General features: G+C 35.6%; 1 protein-coding gene across 10 annotated transcripts in view; it reads right to left on the bottom strand.

The window, feature by feature from the left end:
* The window catches only part of LOC123705411 (triple functional domain protein), a 101,860-nt gene that overhangs the window by 10,460 nt on the left and 69,225 nt on the right, over positions 1-22,175 (bottom strand). For 4 of the 10 annotated variants that reach the window (XR_006753304.1, XM_045654158.1, XM_045654160.1 and 1 more), the window contains exons 31-41: positions 17,489-17,561; positions 13,147-13,267; positions 12,608-12,745; positions 9,773-9,835; positions 9,538-9,621; positions 7,961-8,158; positions 7,724-7,821; positions 7,158-7,350; positions 5,602-5,799; positions 4,273-4,455; positions 294-526 (exon numbers count right to left, since the gene is read on the bottom strand). Coding sequence is in view for 9 of the 10 variants with exons in the window: in XM_045654158.1 (XP_045510114.1) it covers positions 294-526; positions 4,273-4,455; positions 5,602-5,799; positions 7,158-7,350; positions 7,724-7,821; positions 7,961-8,158; positions 9,538-9,621; positions 9,773-9,835; positions 12,608-12,745; positions 13,147-13,267; positions 17,489-17,561 (1,582 nt within the window). In the remaining variant the exon portion in view is untranslated. The remainder of the gene's footprint in view (positions 1-293; positions 527-4,272; positions 4,456-5,601; positions 5,800-7,157; positions 7,351-7,723; positions 7,822-7,960; positions 8,159-9,537; positions 9,622-9,772; positions 9,836-12,607; positions 12,746-13,146; positions 13,268-17,488; positions 17,562-22,175) is intronic. The other 6 variants (XM_045654162.1, XM_045654163.1, XM_045654161.1 and 3 more) reach the window with 6 other exon arrangements.

The raw sequence follows: 22,175 nt of genomic DNA, 5'->3' as shown, positions 1-22,175 counted from the left end.
CTACACTAGTTAGTTAGATAGTAATGTATCACGCCAATCATCTAGTCTAGCTGAAGTGTTTGCACCGTGTTTTGTGCATATAATTTTTCCTGCTATTATATTCTAATCCGAGTAAACATTTTAGTAAAACGTGTTTTATATATACGAATTTGTACCAAATACAAATTAATTCGAAATCAAATTACAAGTATGATTTACCGTCGTTCGCTAGAAACTCGCTCAGACTAGACGAGTGGCGCGTTGCACGGCCCTACGAAGGCGTGTGGTGGGGTATAGGTTAAGCGCGCACTTACGCGGCGGGCTGCGTGGCGGGCTCGTCGTTCATGAACGCGCTCGGGTTCTCGAGGCGGAAGCCGAAGATGAGCTGCGACTCGAGGATGCTGGAGAGCGTCGAGATCCAGTGGTGGCGGCGGGCCTCGGGCGCGCGGCACACGAACGAGCGCGGCCGCTCCTTGCCGCTCACCGAGTGCACAACGAACGCGCCGCTGCCCTCCTCGTGCTCCAGCCGCATCTTGTTCACCTGCAACTGTGCATCTTGCTAATACTACGGCGTCTTCGTGTCGACCAAAGACACTGACGCAACGTTTCTCATGTTACAAGAGAGCGTCGCCGATTCTTCTCGGTTGAAATAATATTCCGAATCGGTGATAGTTTTTGAAAAATGAATTTTCATATAAATTTGCACAATTAAAAAAAATAAATCGTTGCAAGGGTATGTTAGAGTAGTGTTACTTTTAGTTTTAAAAGCAAATTAGTTTATGGCAAAAACTTCGAGTTTCAATTTCATTGCTAATTTCTGAACGTGTGAGTATCGAATTTTTCTCTGTTCTATAATATTTATTTAATTCAATGCTAAACAGAATATAGAGCTTTACGTGTTTGCTCATAAAGCTCAGTATCATTGTGATGTAAGATAAAACAAGAAGATAAAATTGAAGTTTTGTGAAAAATTATGATAAAAAAAGGGCGTACAAAAGAAATAAAACGTGCGATTTGATATGGCTTTAGATTCTTATATCACAACATTACGTAAAACTTTATGCATTTCTATAATGTCGTTTGGATTACATCGCTCATTAGAACGTAGGGCATCCCGCCCCTTAAAAACGTTCCACGTAAGTTTGCAGAGATCACTTAGATCTTATTCCTACAACAACAACTTTTTTTTATTTAAATATAACATTTTGTAATGAACAAATTATTACAAGAATATTATATATACAGTGGTGGTCACATAATTAAAGACACTAAGAGCATTTTATACTACCCAAGACACTTCTCTCAACATTTTTTTTTACACTACCATTGGAACTTGTTAAATAATTTTAAAATATTCAGATATGTGTTGTCTAATGCTAAACTAAATTTTATCAACAGAACTTGTCGGTTTGTTAGATTTTAATCGGTTCATCCTTACTACTAGCAGTTTTAACCTAGCAAAGGTCTGGCCATATAATTAAAGACATTAGATTCGCTTATAAGAAATATAAAAAAATATTATTTTAATGAGATTATTTTTACAACACAAAATACCTGACGTATTTACAAAACATTTGTACACTTTTCAATATTTGGTTGCATGTCCTTTGGCAGTAATGACGGATCACATCTCTTGGGCATGGAAGCAACTAATTTTATTCAAGTTGCATCACTAAATTGGTTCCATTCTTCGAAAATGTTTTGCAAAGTTAGTCGACGTTTGATGATCGCTTTGCCACGACTTCTTTCTTTCTTGATTTCATAAGTTTTCAATCGGATTTGAATCCGGACTGTGAGGGGGCCAATCCAAAACAGTTACAGATTGGTTCCTTAACAAGCACTTCACTACTTTTGCTGTGTGCTTGGGATCATTATCGTGTTGAAAAGTCCAAACAACAGGTAAATTTTCCTCTGCATAGGGCAGCATGGATTGCTCTAAAATATACTTTTACTGGAATTTATCCATGTTGCCTTCTGTCTTTTTGACAGGTCCAACACCAAGTCCAGAAAAACAGCGCCTCACTTTGATATTTCCACCCCCATGTATGACTACTTTTTAGAGTATCTTGGATCCATTTCCTTATTGAGATGGCGTCTTACATATTGTTTTCTGACAGAATTAATCATATTAATCTTAGTTTCATGCAGAAACAGCACATGTTTCCACTCTCGTTCAGTCCAGTGTTCGTATTTTGTAGCAAAGTGAAATCTTGCCTTCACATTTTGTTTTTTCAAAAGTGGTACTTTCCGAGATAGCAAGTTTTCCTCACACAGTCTCCGTCGAATTGTGCTTGCAGACCCCCCTTCAAGCCTGCTGTACCATACAATTCTCAACTGTATCAGTTCCGACCCTTTAAATGGATCTTTTTAGCCAACAACACCATTTTTGAATCTTTCGGCCGAGTAGTTTCACTTGGTTTTGCTTTTCTGAGTACGTTTTCGGTCGTGTGGAACATCTTGACATATTTTATAGCATTCATAACCATATCCTTGAAACAGTTTAATTATCATGGAAGTTAGAAATATTTTTTCTTGCGGAGGAGTCACAACTCTTGTTTTTAACCATAGTAATTGATATTAAAACTATTAAACGTATGAAATTTAATTTTAAAAGTTAAAAATAACCAAAAAAATTATAGTGTCAATGATTTATGAAATTACGCGACAAATGAAGTAAAGCACAATGCTGTTTCTTTTTATTTATAAAAAATTGTAACTCATTTCTTGTTGTCTTTAATTAAGTGGCCAGCTATATGTACATTAACAAAGTTTGTGTTACATTCCCACAGAGAGCAAGTGTCGAAACTAACAAGGAATATAACTATTTTTTGTCCCTCAGTTTAAAGAACATATTGTCTTGTATGGTTTAATAAAAATAATACTAGATTAAATACCTTTTTCAGATAATTGTACTTCCTAATGTAAATCTTTTATGGTCAATTCGGGGGTGTCTTTAATTATGTGACCACCACTGTATGAAAAAACAGAAAACAAGCTGTGATCGAAATCAATCCGCCTGTAATCGTAGTAAAATCACATTATTCAGTGTTTAGTTCATAGCACCGATAAATACCAAGGTCTGAACATTACTCATCATCGTTTTACTAAGTTGAATACAGAAACTACAATAAACTATTCAATTAATATAAATAAATAGCATATAACGATAATATGCTATGATCGTAAATATTTTGATGCATTACATATTCTCCTGTTACGTATAGTAAATAATAATATACTTGGTTAATATTTTCCTTCAACATATTTTAACGTTATAATTCTATACATATACATACGAACTAGATTCAACACATTAGTATGTAATAGCCATTTCAAACGTTATCGGTGAAATAATCAGAAAGTGACAAGTTTTATAAATGCTAGTCAGCACATAAATGGCCAAACACCATTTGCCCTTACGTGAAATCGGTGAAACTAACGCAGAAACGCGTTTCTTATATATTTTCTCAGTACTGGGTGATATATTATATACTTTAACGTTATTTATCTACACAGTGATATTTCTTATGATTTTAAATCAGTAGGCATGTCTTTGGATAGTCTTAGTTGATTATGACCAGTAAATAGACATAAAAATAAAGTTTACAACTTGCTCACTTTTAAAAGAAACATTTAAAGTAGAACTTTTAAATTACTAACACTACACCCTTGATATTTTTTTTTAATATTCCACACGATTTAATTTTGCATGATTGTATAATAACTAGCTTACCAGCCGCGGCTTCGCTCGCGTAGTCAAAGGAAATTCCTACGAGAGAGTTTCACTACGGTAAATAGTTACCTATGGGCTATAGCACTCTCTAGCTTCCTTATTATTTCCAGTCACAAAAAATATATAATTTATTCATTGCGGAGTGAAAGACGGGCAAACAAACAAACACAATCTCAAAAAAATAATTAAGGGTGGTAATGATACCAATGTACGCTTACATTACTTAAAACCAATCAAAAACGAACGTACTTAGTACCTACGTAAGTGTACTTTTAACCAAAAAACGTAACTCAATCATACCGTCCTACCATACTACAATTACAAATGTGAAAGTTTGTGAGGATGAATGTGTGTGTGTATGTTTATTACTATTTCACGCAAACACTACTGAACCGATTACAATGAAATTTGGCACACATATAGAGGGTAACTTGGATTAACACACAGTATAGGTTCTATCCCGGAAATCCCACGGGAACGGGAACAATAAGGGTTTTCTTTGATTTAAAATTAGAACACGTCTCTCTCACACGCACGCACACACACACACAGCTAATCACCTGCACGTGCGCCTTGTAGTGATAGGTGGGGCTCGTGAACTGCGTGCGCTTGCCGACCGGCTCGGTGAATATCATGCACTGCTGGAACAGGAACACGTGCAGCTCCTTGCCCTTGTCGCTCGTGCCCTCCGACACGATCAGCGGCTCCTGGAACAGCAGCTTGCCCTGCGCCGCTATGTTGCCCTGCGGAACGGTGCCACTAGTAGATCTGCTTAGTGTTACACTAATATAATTTCTATTCAATACAATTATTTTTTGTTACTTTAACCCCCCGTGTACGATAAAGAAAGGGGGTACATTTCTCGAGATCTTTTTAAATAAACTCCGCCCCCTTTGCTTGGAAAAAATATTTTTGTAAGACATTCTCTGTATGTAATAGGTATAAAGTTGATGTTCAACAATTAAGTCATCCCGTTTTAAATCGGTTCATAAGTATTGAAATACATGATTCGCATAATAAATTATTATAGAATGATTCGCTGTGCATTGAAAATATCGCAAGCCAAAAGAACTTAGTACTAAAATACAAATAAATCGCAAGCTTTAAGAACAAACTTTAAGCAACTTTGAGAAAAAATTTGACGTGTCATTTAAAGTGCAGTTCAAAAAGAGTACAAATTAAACACTCAACAGAAAAGTCAAAATAAAATAGGAATTCGCTGTAGCAATTTTAAGTCAAATTTAAAACACAAGACAAACATAAAAGATAACTAAAGCAACTCGGACACCAGATTCCCTAATTAATTTATATTTTTGATAAACTTATTCATTAATTATGATGTCAACGCGTAGCTGAATAATTTAATTTGACATTTTGTAAATGTGAGGTGCATCGGAATAATTATAGCCAAATTGATAGCGGATATCTATTTGTGCTAATATTAACTGTATCCAATCAAAATCAGTAACATTTGATTAAGCTCATTGTGAAATTCCACTCGAGAGCATTCGCTGCATAATTACATACAACAGTTAATCACAGTTGCGGTAGCGTCAAATTCAATAACAATTCGCAAACAACAATATTATATCTACAAATGTGGTGCACAAAAGGAAAATTATGTTCTGAAATACGTCATAATAACCCCATATGTAGACCGCGAGCATACACTATCATTAAAGTGACTGCATCGAACATAACTCCATTACCACGATACAATGAAGCAACTATAATAATGGGGAGAAATGTTTTCCGGGCTCTCGTGGAAAATTGCAGTCGAGAATTACCACCTCGGAGAATTACAAGCTCGGGTGGCTTACCTTTGTGAAATCTATTTGCTGGCGGTTGTTTGAGCGCCAATTTGCTTTGAATTATTTAAGAATGCTTACCGTGAAGCCTTGCAGGCGGCCCACGTCCATCATGTCGTTGGCGTTCTTGGGTATGATGGAGGTGCACTGCACGGCGTCACGCAGCGAGTCGATCACGTTGGGCGGCTCGTTGGCCACCTCCGAGTAGCTGAGGATCTTCTTCACCAGCAGGTGGTACTTCTGTATGCGCTGGATCGGCTTGATCAGCAGATCGCCGAGCTGAAACGCGGCCGAGTTCCATTTAATGTACATAGATTAACTAACACCAAATCGTTTTGATGTTAGTTGCTAAAAGCATGATCGAACTGTTCTAGAAATATTTTTAAAAAGTGAAAATAATATAATATTTGCTACTGTCTATAAGATTCAATACTAGGAGTAAAGTTCAATTTGTAAATCTGTAATTTTAAAAATAACAACGTTGCGCCAGACTAAATTTAAAACGGAAAATGTAGATGCAATATTTTATTCAGCCGTCAGATATTCAGTAGATTTCAAAAGGCGCATCCTACAAGTATCGGCAATTTGCTCACTCGACATCACGGAGTCGAGTAAATAAAATATCATTCATACGGAAATACACTTTTATTTATTTAGTTGTGAACGACGGGTTTCATATTGGCCATATTGTTTGTGTACAATATGAACAATAATAAACCTATTTGCTGTGCGAACAACTTTATTGCGAAAGTTTGTCATTGCAATAATAATAATATAAGATCAACTTTTTTGTAAAAATGAAGTCTCGAAATGTATGATTTTTTTTAAATATAATCTTTTTGTTGGTACATATTATGTACAGGAGATAATATTATGTACCAACAAAAAGATTATATATAAATTATATGATAATATGTCGTCGTTTTAGCCGTGGGACTTCCACTGCTGGACAAAGGTCTGCCTCAAGGATTTCCAGTACGACCGGATATAATATTATAGTATATTCATATTATATTTTAAAGTATGAAATGTAGAAGTTTAGTTTAGTTTCAGAGAGATCAAAAAATACTATTATCACCGACGCGTTTAATGAGCTAGGTAGGTACTTTCACAAAAAAATTTCATCGTACAAGGCCATTAAGAATAAACAATTCGGATTTATTGTGCAACTCATCATAAATATTAATTGAAGCGCGCGAAAGCGTCTGTTTTGCGCCATACACGGCGTGTTGTCAGATTTATCAGTCGACTAGTCAACCGTGGGGTATATTATACACGTTAACTGTTCACGCTTTAACTTGATGCAAATTGAGCTCGCACGCGTAAATCATATTCATATTAATCTTCGCACTTCTATATCAAATTAAGTGCCGGTGCGGGGTGGCTTCTCAAACGAGACAATGTATAATTCCAATAAATTAACTATTCAAATAAGCCTACCAAATGTATTTTAAATAAAAGCTCATAAAGTAAGAATATCTTAAATATTTTTCCAAAAAGGGTTTATCCCTGGCGATTGTCTGATGAAATGTAAACAATTTCATGTAGGTATGTACACTAAAACAAAGTATACGTACGCAAAATGAAACAGTGTGGTCTAGTAATTGGGCATGACGGCGATACCGCAATACACGTACCTGCAATTTGTGTCCCAGTTTGTGCCTAAGCTCCTGGAAGTAATGTTCGTGTTCCGACACGATGTACTCAGACACCGGCTTGTTGCGGCAGTAAGCTTCATACAGGAACATCTTCTTCTCCAGGAACCGGCGGAACAGCGGCCCCAACAACTCCGGGGACTCGATACATCCCTCCAGCTCACGGAGGAACTTACTGCACATATTATTCATTCGTCACATACGATCCCGTTTAAACCACATCATTCGCCAGCGAACGCCAATAATAAAAAATAGCACAAAAAATAAAATAAAACAATCGCACGGCGTTTAAGCACGCGAGCAATTAATATGGTATCGCAGGTGACATAAGTGCGTCTATATATCAGCGAACGTGCTCGTTAAACTACGTAACGAAAACTCGTATCAATAATGAGATCGTCGACGTCTCTATGGCCACCGGTTGCCAGGTTATCTTCCACAACGTTTATTATGCATAAGTACCTCGAAATAACACCGAATTCCGATGAAATATCGTTATAATAGTTTTGCACTTATGACTATTTAGCAAATAGTTGCCAGCTACTTACTCGCGATGCCATTCGTAAATAGCCTCGATATTGCCAAAGATCATGCGTAACCGACGGTCGCGGAGACCTTCTGGGATGGGTGGGTCAGCGTTGGGATCCTGTGCAAAAGTTGTGGTCAGAGAATCTTCAAATGCTAGTAGCGTTCAAGTGTCATAGTTTATGATAATTTTTACAAAATAAAAAAATAGCTAAATAAACACATACATTTCACAAACCCTCCAATAGAATAATACGTACCATCATGTGCTTCATATATCCCTCGCAGACGAGTCTGAGATCGGAGACGTAAACCTCTTCGGTTTCGTACAGCTCTCGAAGAACGTATTCCCGCTTCTTCAGAGTGCTCTCGCTGCTCTCGCCGCCCGGCGTTGCGGAACTCGGCTCTTCATCGCCTTCCGAGCGGCCTGAAGTGGTAGCCGCTCCACCATGCTGTTCCTATTTACACATACAAATATTTCACCAAAGCTCTCAAGTCACCGAGTCGATATAACTGACAAGTACATACGTACAACTATCTAATTCACTCAAACACATTATTACTTTCCGTGGCAGGCAGGGACGCATACGAACACAAAAAGCGGGTACGATTTAATATTTTTACCAAACATTTTCACACAAAGGCGCACCGTTAAGCCGTAAAATTATGAGGCAAGGTAATGTTTATTGTTTTTATTCTGGCAAATGAAGTTTTAGGCTCACTCTCGGGAAATTAAGCCCGATGTTACCGAACCAGTTGCGACATTAACAATTAAACTGGGTCTTTGTGAGTTTTTTAATCACGATAAGTTTCCGTTTTCAGTCAGCCGCGATGTTATCGGTACAGTGAATTCATGATAAGGTTATTGAAGTTGTACAAAGGTAAAAATGTAAATTCTGTATTTATGCTATCGCCAAATATACAGAGTATTTAAATTAAAGTTAATAAATGTGACGAGTATTTGTTTTTTAATTCCATACGGTGATAACATTTTTTGTAAAAAAATAAGTAATATTTATTTTAACATATTTTATCAGTTTTGCGTTATTTCAAACTATTATGATTTAAACTAGCAATATTATGAATATGTAAAAACAAACACAACATAAATATGATGCATGCTTAAGTAGAGAAGCACTTAAAGCGAGCTGTTCAAGCGAAGCGACCAGACGTCTTAAAATATTAAAAATATATAACTCGGCTTACATTTTTCGTATAATGTATATAACATTTATACATAAATGCATCAAATGTGCAAAGCAAATAGCACAAACATGTATTTACCGAACACATTGCAACCACAAGCTGATGAGACATTTATTATTCCGACGATGAGAGCCCAAATAATACTCGCCGAACGTAATAACGGGCTCAACAAAGGTTTGCGCCAAATTCAATTTTAAAACCACAAAGTCATCTATAAAACACACACTTGCTAGACTCATTTTCACTCTTTGTTCGCTCATCTAGAATTAATATATCCACTCATATCTTTCATGCCTCGTTAGATTAATTATTGTTTCTGCACATACATTTTTAAGGCAATTCTCAAACAAGACCGTGCGGACATTCTTTTAATTAAAGAATTCAACCGAGTGCTTTTAGTAATATTAAATTTATGCAGTGAAACGTGAGCGTAGACTTTAAAAAAATGTATGCATTCTCTTTGACAAAGTTTTCGTACTAGAGAATTAGCACTGTAAAAATAACACATAGAGAAGCGTCACTATAAAAACGAATGCGAAAGTCACAATATTAATTAGAAGGACGAAAACAAAGAGTGAAAACAAAACTGACAAAAAATCATGCACACTACATGCATTGATGTGATTCGAACCATTTTTTCCTTGACAATTTGTTCTATCTCGGCGATATCCGCGGGACCACCGTTAGTTTCCAGCGCGTCCATTGCCAACGAGTTCTGAAAATGTCACCAACAACACCCTTAGTGTGAAGCACCTACGCGCACCTCGGTTAGTTACAAGTTAGACACGGAGCTCGAAAGTTAATCATTGGATATGGTATAGAATGTTAGGGATGTGGGGGCAGTGGGTGAAGCGTGTGGTACTCACGCGCGTAGTGGGCGCCGCCGCGGCCGCCGCGGGCGTGGGCGGCTGCTGCAGCACCGGCGGGTTCTACAGGACACACAGAGCGTTACATTTACCCAGCTCCATACATTGTGAATTCCTTATTTATATCAGCAATTGTATGGTAATTAATTAGTGGTATGCAAAACGTTTGTCATATTTTATCAACATAACGAGTACTAGTTTCTACTAAAATTTTGAAGTGAAACTTCTTAAGGCGCGTTGAGAGTATAATTTCAAGGTCACATCATGGCAATACCGATCTTGGAGGTGTCTGAAGTTTCACTTCTTTTTTAAATTCAGTTTAGCATTTAAGTTTAAAAACAACGACGAATGCATTTCAAGGTACACATTCCATTATCGTATAGCGCACTCGATTGGAATTTTATTGGAAGGAGAGAGCGATGCGTTACGAAGGTCAGGGCTATCGATGAGCGAATTATTTCAAGAAATGGCTTCAATACATTTATCATTCATTAAATGAAGAAATTCTGTTTAATAAACATTTCATCATTTTTATTATATATGGGTTTTAACTAGTATATAAGTTTACCCCTTTTGATTTCCAAAAGTGATTACGTAGTATAGCTAAATAATTTAGAAAATGAAATTCGGCTTGAGGCCTAAACAAGATTATCCGTTTGACAATTCCACTCCCTTGTTTCCCAGTAGGTTGCACAATGCACATATTCATATATTCACAACTGCATCACATATTCACGTTAATTCGATAACGCGAGGAAGGCCGACGTGAGCTATTCATTTATACATAAAGGGCCAGTGATGTAATAAAGTGAAAATGTATCCATTACATGGCGTGTAAAGCTCTTCTTTGGTTATGGCAACGCTCATTAAAATCGCTGGCTTTATCTCGCTTAATTAAGTCTAAAGTCTGAACGATAATTGCAATAAATATGTGAAAACGGAACTCGGCAAAAAAATTACATAAGGACGATCGGCGTAGTAATACTTAATAGTAACGTTCAGTACGGACAAAAATTCCCCATAAATACCACAGATAAATTATTGTGTTATTTTCATGTAAATTGGTATGAATAAAAATTGTAAAAATTGTTATGACGTCATCATTGGGAGTTTCATACAAACAACACATGAAACGATACGGAGCGTTCGGTGATTGGCAATCAGTGCGGTCCCCTTCGACCGGACAAATTGAGTTGCGCTCCGCACCGAGGAAATACACAAGGTGAAAATACCTATGCATATAATGTGTTAACGAACACCCAGAAAAAAACGTACTTTTTTAAAAGCCCACAATTATTAAATGCTAAACGAGAAATATCTTTTGCGTTTATTTATTGAACGTGTAAAAAATTATAAATTGGATGGAGTGTCGGTATGTTTTATAGAGTTGTTGCAAATATTCGCTGAAAGCACAGCGAGGTAGAGTTTGTTTATCTACTCGCAGCTGACGGTCATCGACCGCCGCTCCAGAGTATCGTAAGCTCATGGCATTCCTAGAGCGCGGTGATAAGGACGCTATTAATGTTATTAGTTATAATTGTACATTTATTTCTAGTACATTGTAAATTACTTCAACTATCATTTATTAATAGTCCGTTTGATATTGAGACTTTAAGAGCGAGATGAACACTAAGATTTAAACATCATGGAACATTTAAAATGCTCCGATGCGTAGTTTGTTTTTACCACGAGTCCCGATCGATTATCCACCCGGTAAAGGCTATAATCGATTTAACCGAACAGTGAATGTGTCAACAACAATTTGTTTTATTAATTTCATTGTAAAGGGTAATGCGACTGGGATTTTCATTTAAAAGCTTTGTAATGAAAGCACCCCGGGCAAAAAAACTTTAAATTGAAAAATTATTTTTTTAAATGCGTAAGGGTTTATAAAGAAAATATAACACATGATTTTAATCGTTTCCCCTTTCTGTTAATGGCTTGCACATAACGACTTGACGGCGTCTGTTTGGAAGTCGTTAAGCGATTCTCGGTAACTTAATACAGATTACACTCGTACTCATACATAGTCACTTTGTTTACAAACCTATTGTATAGTAAGTGTCACATTTACGTGTATTATAATACCCGACTAGATTCAGATATGCATTATTTATATATTGATTTGCGAAAAACACCCAATCGGTAAAGTGCGACGCTTTAACGGTGTCAGCTAAACCGATATCATAATAATAAATTATTAAAGTCAAATTGAAGAGTTCAAATCTTTAGTGTTCTATCCGTATCGGTGTTTAAAAAAGAAATACGGTGTGTAAAAGGGAACAGCCGACACGACATTTTGTATGAACGGCGGAATATTTATAGATTTTATTTTAGGCACCGGTTATTTTGGGTCTTAATTGATATAGAGAGCCACTTAATTCAGAGTCTTTTATAACTTCACTTTAAGGTTAATTCTGTTCTCTACGTATCTATTAAATGCATAATGACATCATCGTACGCTTGACCCAAAAATTGTCTATCATAGCGATAGATAGCGGTTGTTGTGAATGAAGTTAATTTTAAACACTCGCCGACGCCTTTCAACGATGTTGCTAAGAATTTACGGCATACATTTTACGTATTATGATTTTATGTTTACACTGCTGTTATTTTGGGTAGATTTCTGTTAGACTCGAAGGACCATTTTTCAATGTTACGCTACTTTATAAGATGTGATGTTTTGCGGCCTTATATCTGTAATATAGCGTTGTATATTGAGGTTCGGTCTTGTTCGGTGTGGTTTTAGCGTGGCGTACTAATCTTGTATCGTGGTGGTGTATTGTTGTTCTGTCGCGTACTATTGTGGTGTGTCGTGTTGTGTTGTGGTGTTACCTGTAGCGGCTTCATCGGCGGCGGCAGCTCGACGTCGGGCGCGTCGTCCTCCCCCTCGTCGAGCGCGGCGGCCACACTCCCTTCGCCGGCCTCCTCGGCGCGCCCGTTGTCCGTGTACGGCAACTGCACAACCAGATTCTATACCACCGGACTTACGTTACACATATATGTTCACTTTTTAAATAACTAGTCTTTTTACACTAAACGTAAATTAACCATCTCGCAATTCAAAAATTCAAAATTGTTTACTTGGAACATTAAACATACAATACAAAAAATTTATGAACGATTATTATTAATAGTTAACAATCACGAGAATTGTAGACAAGAGACATAATTTGTGTGATGTATAACAAATCGGATAGAGGATATACATAATTATTGTTAAGCGCAATGCTCGAATTATCAATATTTAATGTTTTTATCTTTGGATGTGTATCATGTTTATTATTATTTTCAATTAAGTCATGCAAAGATGATAAGTGTACCTATAATAAAAAGGAAGAAAATTTCACTCAATAGAATAAATTGAAATATACCTTCAGTTTCTTTTCAGACAACACTTTCTTCAGAGCCGGTTTTTCCGCGGGCGACTTGGCTCCGGCTAGCGCTTTTTCAGCTTTTCCTTGCGACTTGCTCGGACGCGGAATCCACCGCCTCCTGAATAAATTGCCAACTAATGAGTCTAATATTTATAGAGTTGAAAATATTAATTATCCACAAATTGAATGTTAAATTAATTTATCCAATTAATTGTTTGTTAATTGCCATTTTACTACTTATTAGTGGTCATTATTTTGGAATTAGGTTGGTTTTACAGGTAATTCTACATAATCGATGTTATTAATATGAATATAATTTATAAAGTAAAACCGCAGCATTCAATACATGTCGAATCATATTGCATTAGGCAATACACACACTATGCATTCAATACTTTTATATAGTCTGTCTTTTACTTCAAACACCGTGACTCGAGAATTTTACACGTCATATTCTAGAAGATAAATGTTGAATAATGTTAAGTACTTTATCATAAAGCATATTCAATGTTGAAACATTAAAATATAAAATGTTCATTAAATAAATAACTGTGCACCAAATTTTTAAACACGTCCGGAAGAAAATTCATCTCTGAATTGAATTTTTTGGTTAACTCAGATACAAGCCAGAGCCAATTATAATTATTTTACAGAAGGACAAAATCTGAAGTCTCACTTTGTATTAGAGATTATTTAAACTGTTCAATGTTCGTTAATCTAAAATACAAGAAAAACAAATTAGGTTTAACTTAATACTCAAAATGACAAAATAATGGACTACACAACAATCCTGTACGTATAAAGCAGATTTTCACCGCGACGGTAAATGGAATTTTCTTGCTGAAAGTGTATTAAATTTAACAATGAAATATCTTACACATCTGAGTATTCTCTCAAATGCTTCCATTAGGAAATATCAAATTTCCATTTTAATCTACAATTACTTTCAGAGGCGTTATTTCGTGATTATTTTAAATGATTCTGAAGAGACATGCATCGGATTGTAATTTTTTAACTAACTGTATAAGACAAAATATGTGTATATATTGGAAATACTGTAAATAGCATACATTGTATGAAAAGGAATGTAATAATTACAAAAGGTGTGAAATTAACATGTTATCAGAGAAAAGGCAAGCAATGTATCCGAACTTCAAGGACCGCTCGCCGCAATGCGGTCGAACAATGATAACAAATACCGTGGATATGTTTGCACCGCACTTCGATCCTTCATTGTTTTACCTAGCATTGCGAATAAATAAATATCAATGCTCTATATTCAATGAGAAACAACGAACGCTCGTTAAATAATACTATACAAATATGACATGTAAAATTCGAAATGTTCTACTGATTTTTGATAAATTTATATTACTAGAGGAAAGCTTATTGGAAAAGCCATTGTAGACTTTAGTCAAAGCTAACAAAGTCGCGTCAATTTTCTCGTGTCATTCAGAGTCGCTTCCTTTGGTGCTTCGGTCAATGGTCGATTCCAATCTCGCCGCAGAGCTCAGGTAGACGACAGACCCTTTAATTAACGTCTGACCAGGTTTGTCTTTAATAGTCAATGCCGTTTACTATTCAATGAATATCGCAATCGTGTTTGTTATGACAAGCCCGGCCCAATCAGCTTAGCATGGTTTAGGATTGGGTTTACAGGAATCATCCTGAATGTCTAATTAATTACTTGGGTTATTAGGCTATTACATGCCTAAATTGTTTAATTAATATAATGATTACATTGTCGTCACCTATGTTTAAATACAACCCAGTAAAATGTTCACGAAATTTTATTTTTTGATTAAGCGCTTTGAAATAAATCCTTTCAGATGCTTACGTTTACGTGATTCTTATTTATTTGGAATCTCAGCAAATTCAAGTATTCACTATGATATAAGGTTGAATTGCGCTAATACATATTTCGAGAATTCGCATCGTTAAACACATGCCTGTAGATATTTAAAGAACTGAACCAAAAAGGGATTACAGAAAGTCTTTGAACACAATATTGTACGATACCGTACATTCAAATACTTTTATCGATAAAGATGTTGTTTCGTTGGTTTTGTTATTTCATAAATTGTCGTCTTGTGGGACTTTAAAATCAACTAAGTTTAGAAAGATATAAATGTTTACCTAAGTATAAAGTTACTGATACATGCACAAGGTTACAAAGGACATTTCCACGTTTAAAATAAATAGCTCACGCTTATAAATATAGAGAACTTATGAATGATAAGCATTGAGTATTAACGGCAATTACCTAATTTATTTTATTATGTAATAATCACGTGATTTTACCAAACTACATATTATTTTAATACCTACTACTGTAAGTAAAATGTGAACAGGCGTAGATGTTAGTGTAACGAGTGTGCACATATAACAAGTGCGTATTTATTACTACTTACTAGGAGCAGAATGCATATTGTTCTGCGCTTGTAAATGTAGTACAGAGAGCGAGATAAGAAATGACAGTAACAATAAACACTCACTTCGCTAAAGCTATTTGGCTCCACATAACGAAATCCAAATACGATGTTGCACATCACAGTTTCACCACTTATTGTACACACTCAAATAATTATTCCACATATTATAATCTCGTCACTGTATCGGCGCAAATATCCTTATCGAGTCCAAGGAGCCTACGATCGCGTCGGGCAAATACGAGGGCCGCACTATCAACCGTCAAGATTACGATAATAATTTTGTAATCTATTGGACGGTCGACGACAGGAAGGGCCGCGCAAAACATTGGCATTCGGCGCGTTCGCGCTTCGAGCGGACGCGACTGGGCGCGCGGCCGCGGCCAGCGAGCCGACCGCCACTAAACAGACTAGCTCCCTATAATAATATTGCACATCAATTAAGCTCGTGTCCCTTGTCACCGGGCCAATCGCCGAAATGCCGTTCACTGCTCGCGTCACGCATGCGATGCCGACCGCCGAGCATCACCACTGCGCCTTGCTGCCACCTTGCTGCCCGTGCTCAATGCTCAGTGCCCAATGCTTACTGCTCGACGGTGACACGATTCTATTCAATTTTATTGTGTCTTAAAATGTTTATGCATAACTTGTATTTAATTGAGTGTTGTTAACATACGACAATAGATTAGATAGCGTGAAGGAAAATAACGATAAGATTAAACTTGAAAAAGGTACTGTGATAAATTGTTCAACAAAAATATAGATCCGATTTAGTTGTATTCGTTATTAGCATACCGCATTTAAGACACCTGCTAATTAATAATACAAACGCGTGATAACACGTACATACCCTGCGAAGAATACTAATTATCCAATATATTTAATAAATATTACAATTATTTTAACCTCAAATTCCATTTCATTGAATGAATTCAAGTAATTAATAAATTTCTGTATCTATTCATAGAATTTAATTAATAATTTTCAACCAATTAGGTACTTACTTTATTGATACTTATTTATAATAAGTATTTATATAAATAACTAATAAGCCACAAGCATTTATCCGATTATTCATAGTAATTCCATAAAATGTTCTTCACCGGCCTAACTAATTTATGAAATTGAATCCAATTTTAGTCTAAGAAGTGGGCGATTCTTTTGAATCAGAACAATGTATATAATTTGGTCCAAATGAAGACATTATTTATAAATCTAGACGATAATAGCACCTGATTATATGGCAGCAACATTCCGTTAAGCGATTACGGTTGGCGTTCGATCGATCTTCATACATTTCACGACTAGCTAGTAGCTACACACGCTGGCTCGAAACAAAGTAACTGCACATACTATCTGCTAAGAAATTAGATAGCGAACGCGAAAGATACGAGGTGACTAATGGGAAATAACGATCATACGCGATACAACTAGATAACAACTTAAGTTTGACACAAGATTTCGTAGTGATGCGAGAACATATTTGAGTAAATAAAATTCTACGCAAGATCTCGTCACGAAATAAGTAAGGGTTCGCTTTTAATGTGTCAGTTTCACGCGGCAATTTCATCGACATTTTATTTCTGAGTCGCGAAAATATAAGACTAGTCACTCGCTCTGACATCGCATCGGGATTAGAAGTATGTACTACATGGGTATGTAAGTTATTAAACAGGTGTATGAAATGAACATAGCTGATGACATTCAGATAAGCTTTTATTTGAGGCAAAATGTCAGTGATATGTATTTGAATTAAATGTACACTACTTTTGGTTAACGTGAATACTATTGCATAGTAAAATAAAATAAAATTGCTTTATTTATCAGAAACGTAGTGTAGTAAATACAATTTAAAATCTTAGATTAAAGGTGTCAGTGTAAGGCGTGTACTCATACAACAAATTACTCACGGTATTATCCCCTTCCGATGTTTTCCAGGACTGGCCACGCTCACCGCCCCTCCGGGATCCGACGACGACGCCTCTGCACACAAATAAACTTATTAAACGACACGTTCGATATATATAGTAACTCTAACTAAAATAATATAAATGGGCATGGTTATTAAAACCCAATTAGTTTATGAATGTAACTGTTTAAGTAAGTGTTCAAATTAAACATTCTAAGCCTTATTTATTGTCATTAATGTAACGTTAATCATATTTGGCTCTGAAGTCAATTAATTAGTAGTAGTATACTAATTGTATAGAATATAGCTGATGTATGGGTATAGAGCGGGTAACGAGGTCAATTATCCAGGCTATGTCACAAAACATATCCATACACCAAAGGACATCAACGTTCGAGATAATTGGCATCGGGCAGTCAGCAGAAGGCTTATTGTTAAATGCTAAGCCTATGAACCCTTGTCCGGATATAGGATCTAAATGACAATCAAAATCGACACATGACACGACACAAATAATGTACAGTAAAGAAAGAAAGAAAGAAAGAAAGAAAAGACATTTAATTCAACACACATGAAAGACTTAAAAATAAAAATAAAAAAAACAGAAAATTAAATAGAAAAACACAGTGAAATATAAAACATTAACATTAATTAGGTGTGATTCTGTGTGCTGAACAGGGACACCACTCAGGAATTCTGCAGCTTAAGAGCTGCAGCACTGATTTTCAGTGGTTCCCATGTTCCCAAATGACCAATCCCAGTAGGTAACTGAAGAGGTATTTTACACCGTATACCCTGATAATACAATGAATTTGCTGGTTTATAGTATTCAAGGATGTCAATTTGATAGTTTGATGATTTGATGTCAGCTTAGTAATTAAAACATAGTAACTTAACTAACTTTTGTAATATTTTATAGAAATTTTTTATTTTAATTCTAAATTAAAACACTAGCATATCAAATTATTCTAAGAATCTAAGCAATTTATGATTACTCATCTTCGGATACACATATGTTTTGCATGGTGTACATTAAAATATCACAACACTTAGACAAGAACACAAGAGGGATCACTTGATACAATTACTGCCCCATGCTATTTGGTCGAGTGAATTACGCGATGTACCTCCACTCTAAACTAGAAATGGAGCAAGTATTACAAAGAAGAATGAACGAAGTTAAATCATAAGAATTTGGGGTGATTTAACAGAGCTGATCACCTCGTGACTGCACCATTGTACAAACATTATGACGTCAAAATATTGCATTCGACTTCATCATGTATGCGGAATATAAATGCTGAATCAAACATCGAAAAGTAGGTCGAATGGAACTTTTAATATTTGATTACCCATTGACCGACACCAGGACAGGCCGAGCTAAAAATACAACACAAATGATGCGTTCAATACCGCGATACTGCAGTTTTTCGGTGCGGTGTGACAAGCGCCAATCTCCGACGTTTACTGATAAGTATATACCACGTCACTATCATGGGATAGACACGAGTGGTCCGTTAATTAGAACATAGTGGAGTGTGCGTGCTCCGAAGCAATTCTATTAGTATCGATGCGAAGGATAAAACAATGACAAAAATAATTTTGTGGCACCATTACCGAGGCTCCCATTTATAAATAAGTAACATACGTTTCACTTCTGAAAATCCTGAACAACCCCTGAACATAATATGGGAATGGTGCATAATTTCAATCTTTGTCAGAATGTGTTAATTTGTCTGCAGCTAATTGAACTAAGTAGATATATTAAAGTTAAAAAAAAGTCAACTAGGTTCTTGAATAATTGAAATAAGTAAGTTTTTATTATTATTAAATGTAAATTATATCCATCAACCATTAAAACCCATCAACTCTTATTTGTTTTACAGATAATATTCTAAATTAACATCGATCGTGGATTACCAGGGCAATCTTTAAAAAAGCGGATTTGTTAACTCTTTTTATACTGCAATATTATTTAGTTCAATCCATTTTAAAGTGGATGCACCGATTAATAATTTATCGTGATTCGTGAAACATACCCAGTAGGCATCGACAGGAGCTTATAAAAAGTTAAAAAGTCCTCGCCGATGAAAAAAAGTGGAATATGACTGAAGGTAGCTTTTATTAAAATGAAATAATTGAAGATTTGATATTAAGAACGCGGACATTAAGCTATGCGAATGTAGCTGCGAACAATAATCTGTCTCTAACCGTGCACGTATCTGTTCATTGACTACACTCGACGTGGAAACTACAGATAACGATGACATAATAATGCGTTCGGCGTCGTTGACCTGTCACTGATATATACATTTGGGAATAGTTTCAGATTAAATAGCAGTTTCAGTTTTAGTATGGCAACATATTACCAGGTTTAATAAATAAACCGCCTTCCAAGCAATAAATAAAGTGTGAGAGAAAAGATATTTTAGTATCGAGTCCCATCAATAGCACACTGGACGGTAAAAGCGTAATAATTATTGTCAGATTCAATATTCTATTTGTAACGAATCGACACGAAGAAACGAGCGAAGCCGGTTGGCTTTCGTCCCAATTGTTATTTTCTCACATCTCTACAATATGCACTGGCAGTCAAATAAACTTCATAGTGCATACTAATCAATATAGGATAACAAACAGTTAATAAAATAACTGTCAAGGTTCTTACTACTCCTTTTAAATTGATTCCTATTTTGGGATCTAATTTATGTTTTATAGGGGGATAAAATGGAAACGTATCCAATATCTCGATATGAATACTATTCATATGCTTATACCAATGTAAATATATTTCAAATCGTAGCAATAAAAGATAAATCCATATAAACGTATATATTCTCAAACGGAAGGTCTCTCTCTCCTTTCAGATCACTGACGACACCGCCTAGTCGGAACTTGACCCTTAACATCGTGCACACGGTTGCTCTTTTTATCTTGTCACACTCGAATGAGCTGCTTCAAATCAAACGGATCTTTTTGCAATTCCGACTTTCACCGAATTTTTACGAGATACAAGAATTGGAGGATGTTGTGGATGTACATAGTAGCCATAACGGGAAGAAGACAATATCTCATCAAAGCTGACGAGAACGACCGCATCGCGTACTCTTGCAAAGTTATATGTGGTTATATTTAAATCAGCGCGTCTATTACATTTATTATCTATACTCTATAGCAATGTTAAGGTTTAATTCCGGAACATGCGCGTCACATTGCCATCGTCATAGTGATTAAGATACTGTTAACCTTACGTACTACGAGACAAGTCCTATATTTTCAAAATTACTAAGATTATTAATGCATTTATAATAATCGAGCAGGTATATATATAAATTATTTTACGTAAAATAGATTAATAGGAAAAATCATTAATCTTATATTATAATGAAATAATGCAATAATTGGCATGAATACAACCATGTCCATCAGTCTGCTTTGTATATTTTTGGCAGTCCAGATTCATCTTGAATTAAACGTATGCTAATAAAACTATCTGTACGTTAGAAATCATTAATTATTAATTCCATTTAAAATTCAATTTACAACTCTTTTGTTTAAGTGAATTCTGATAAAACTTAAAATCCGGAATCAATTATTATTAAACAGATTTTTAATAGACAAAACGGAGTAAAACTAGGCAGGAAAGTTTTCTCAATGATGGAATAATGCCAAAAATAAAATTGCGGCGAACAACACCGCAATAACTAGCTTATTCTAAATTCCTATATTGTTAAATAGTACTTGACATACCTTTTAAGACTGCAAATTATTAATTTACTTAATTCGCAAGAGTGGTCTTAAATTTGTTATCACTACATATTTGGATAGTTCAGTATGGCCTTTTCAATGACCTATTATTTAGTTATTTATAGAGAGAAATACAATATTTACTGTGCACTAAAACAATTCAAAGATGATTTAATGCTTCAGCTTACCGAACAAATGCATACCTACTTCAAAAACATCCCAAACAATACAAGAACGGTATAAACGGATTACAACCAGTCTATTGTTTCATAAAACATTCGTAAACGGCGTGAAAATAGAAAATACGCAGGTACACAAAGCAGTTTCACAAGATGGGAGTCCTCAAAAATTGTGTCACATAAAAATATTATGACACACTTCGTTGCGGATTAAAATAATTTAAAATCTAAAATAAAATATGTGGCGCCGGCGCCGATGCCATCTTGAATCCGGTCGTACTCACTCGTCTGGATTGTTTATATTATGAAACTCAATCGATATCATTTTACATGGTGGACACGTTTAAAACAAAATTTAATGAGAATCTACTTTTAACTCATCATCATTATCCCCAACCAAATGCAACATTTTCTTAATCTACTCATTAGTTGATCTTAAACATTTAACAAATTAAACATAAAGGAAAATTGACATAAATAATTTAAGTGATCTAGTTATAAATTATCGTATGTCAAAATAATTATTTGCAGGTTAGCATAAAATGAGGCAAGTGGCCATCAAACGCTACGACGAGCTACGTCTCACACAAGCCACTCCGGGCCCGGCTTAAATTTCTACCGACCGACATTGTATAGCTACAGTAACGTGGGACAGGTTTTGTCGTGATCTCTGTAGCATTTGAACGTGAGAATGCTTCGTATCTGCACCGTTGCACATGGTAAACAGTGACAGCACATATTCCAAACATGCAGTGTCGAGTC

The sequence above is a fragment of the Colias croceus genome, chromosome Z (genome assembly GCF_905220415.1).
Source record: "Colias croceus chromosome Z, ilColCroc2.1".
Taxonomy (NCBI): Eukaryota; Metazoa; Arthropoda; class Insecta; order Lepidoptera; family Pieridae; genus Colias; species Colias croceus.
This window is presented reverse-complemented; position numbering and strand designations above follow the sequence as displayed.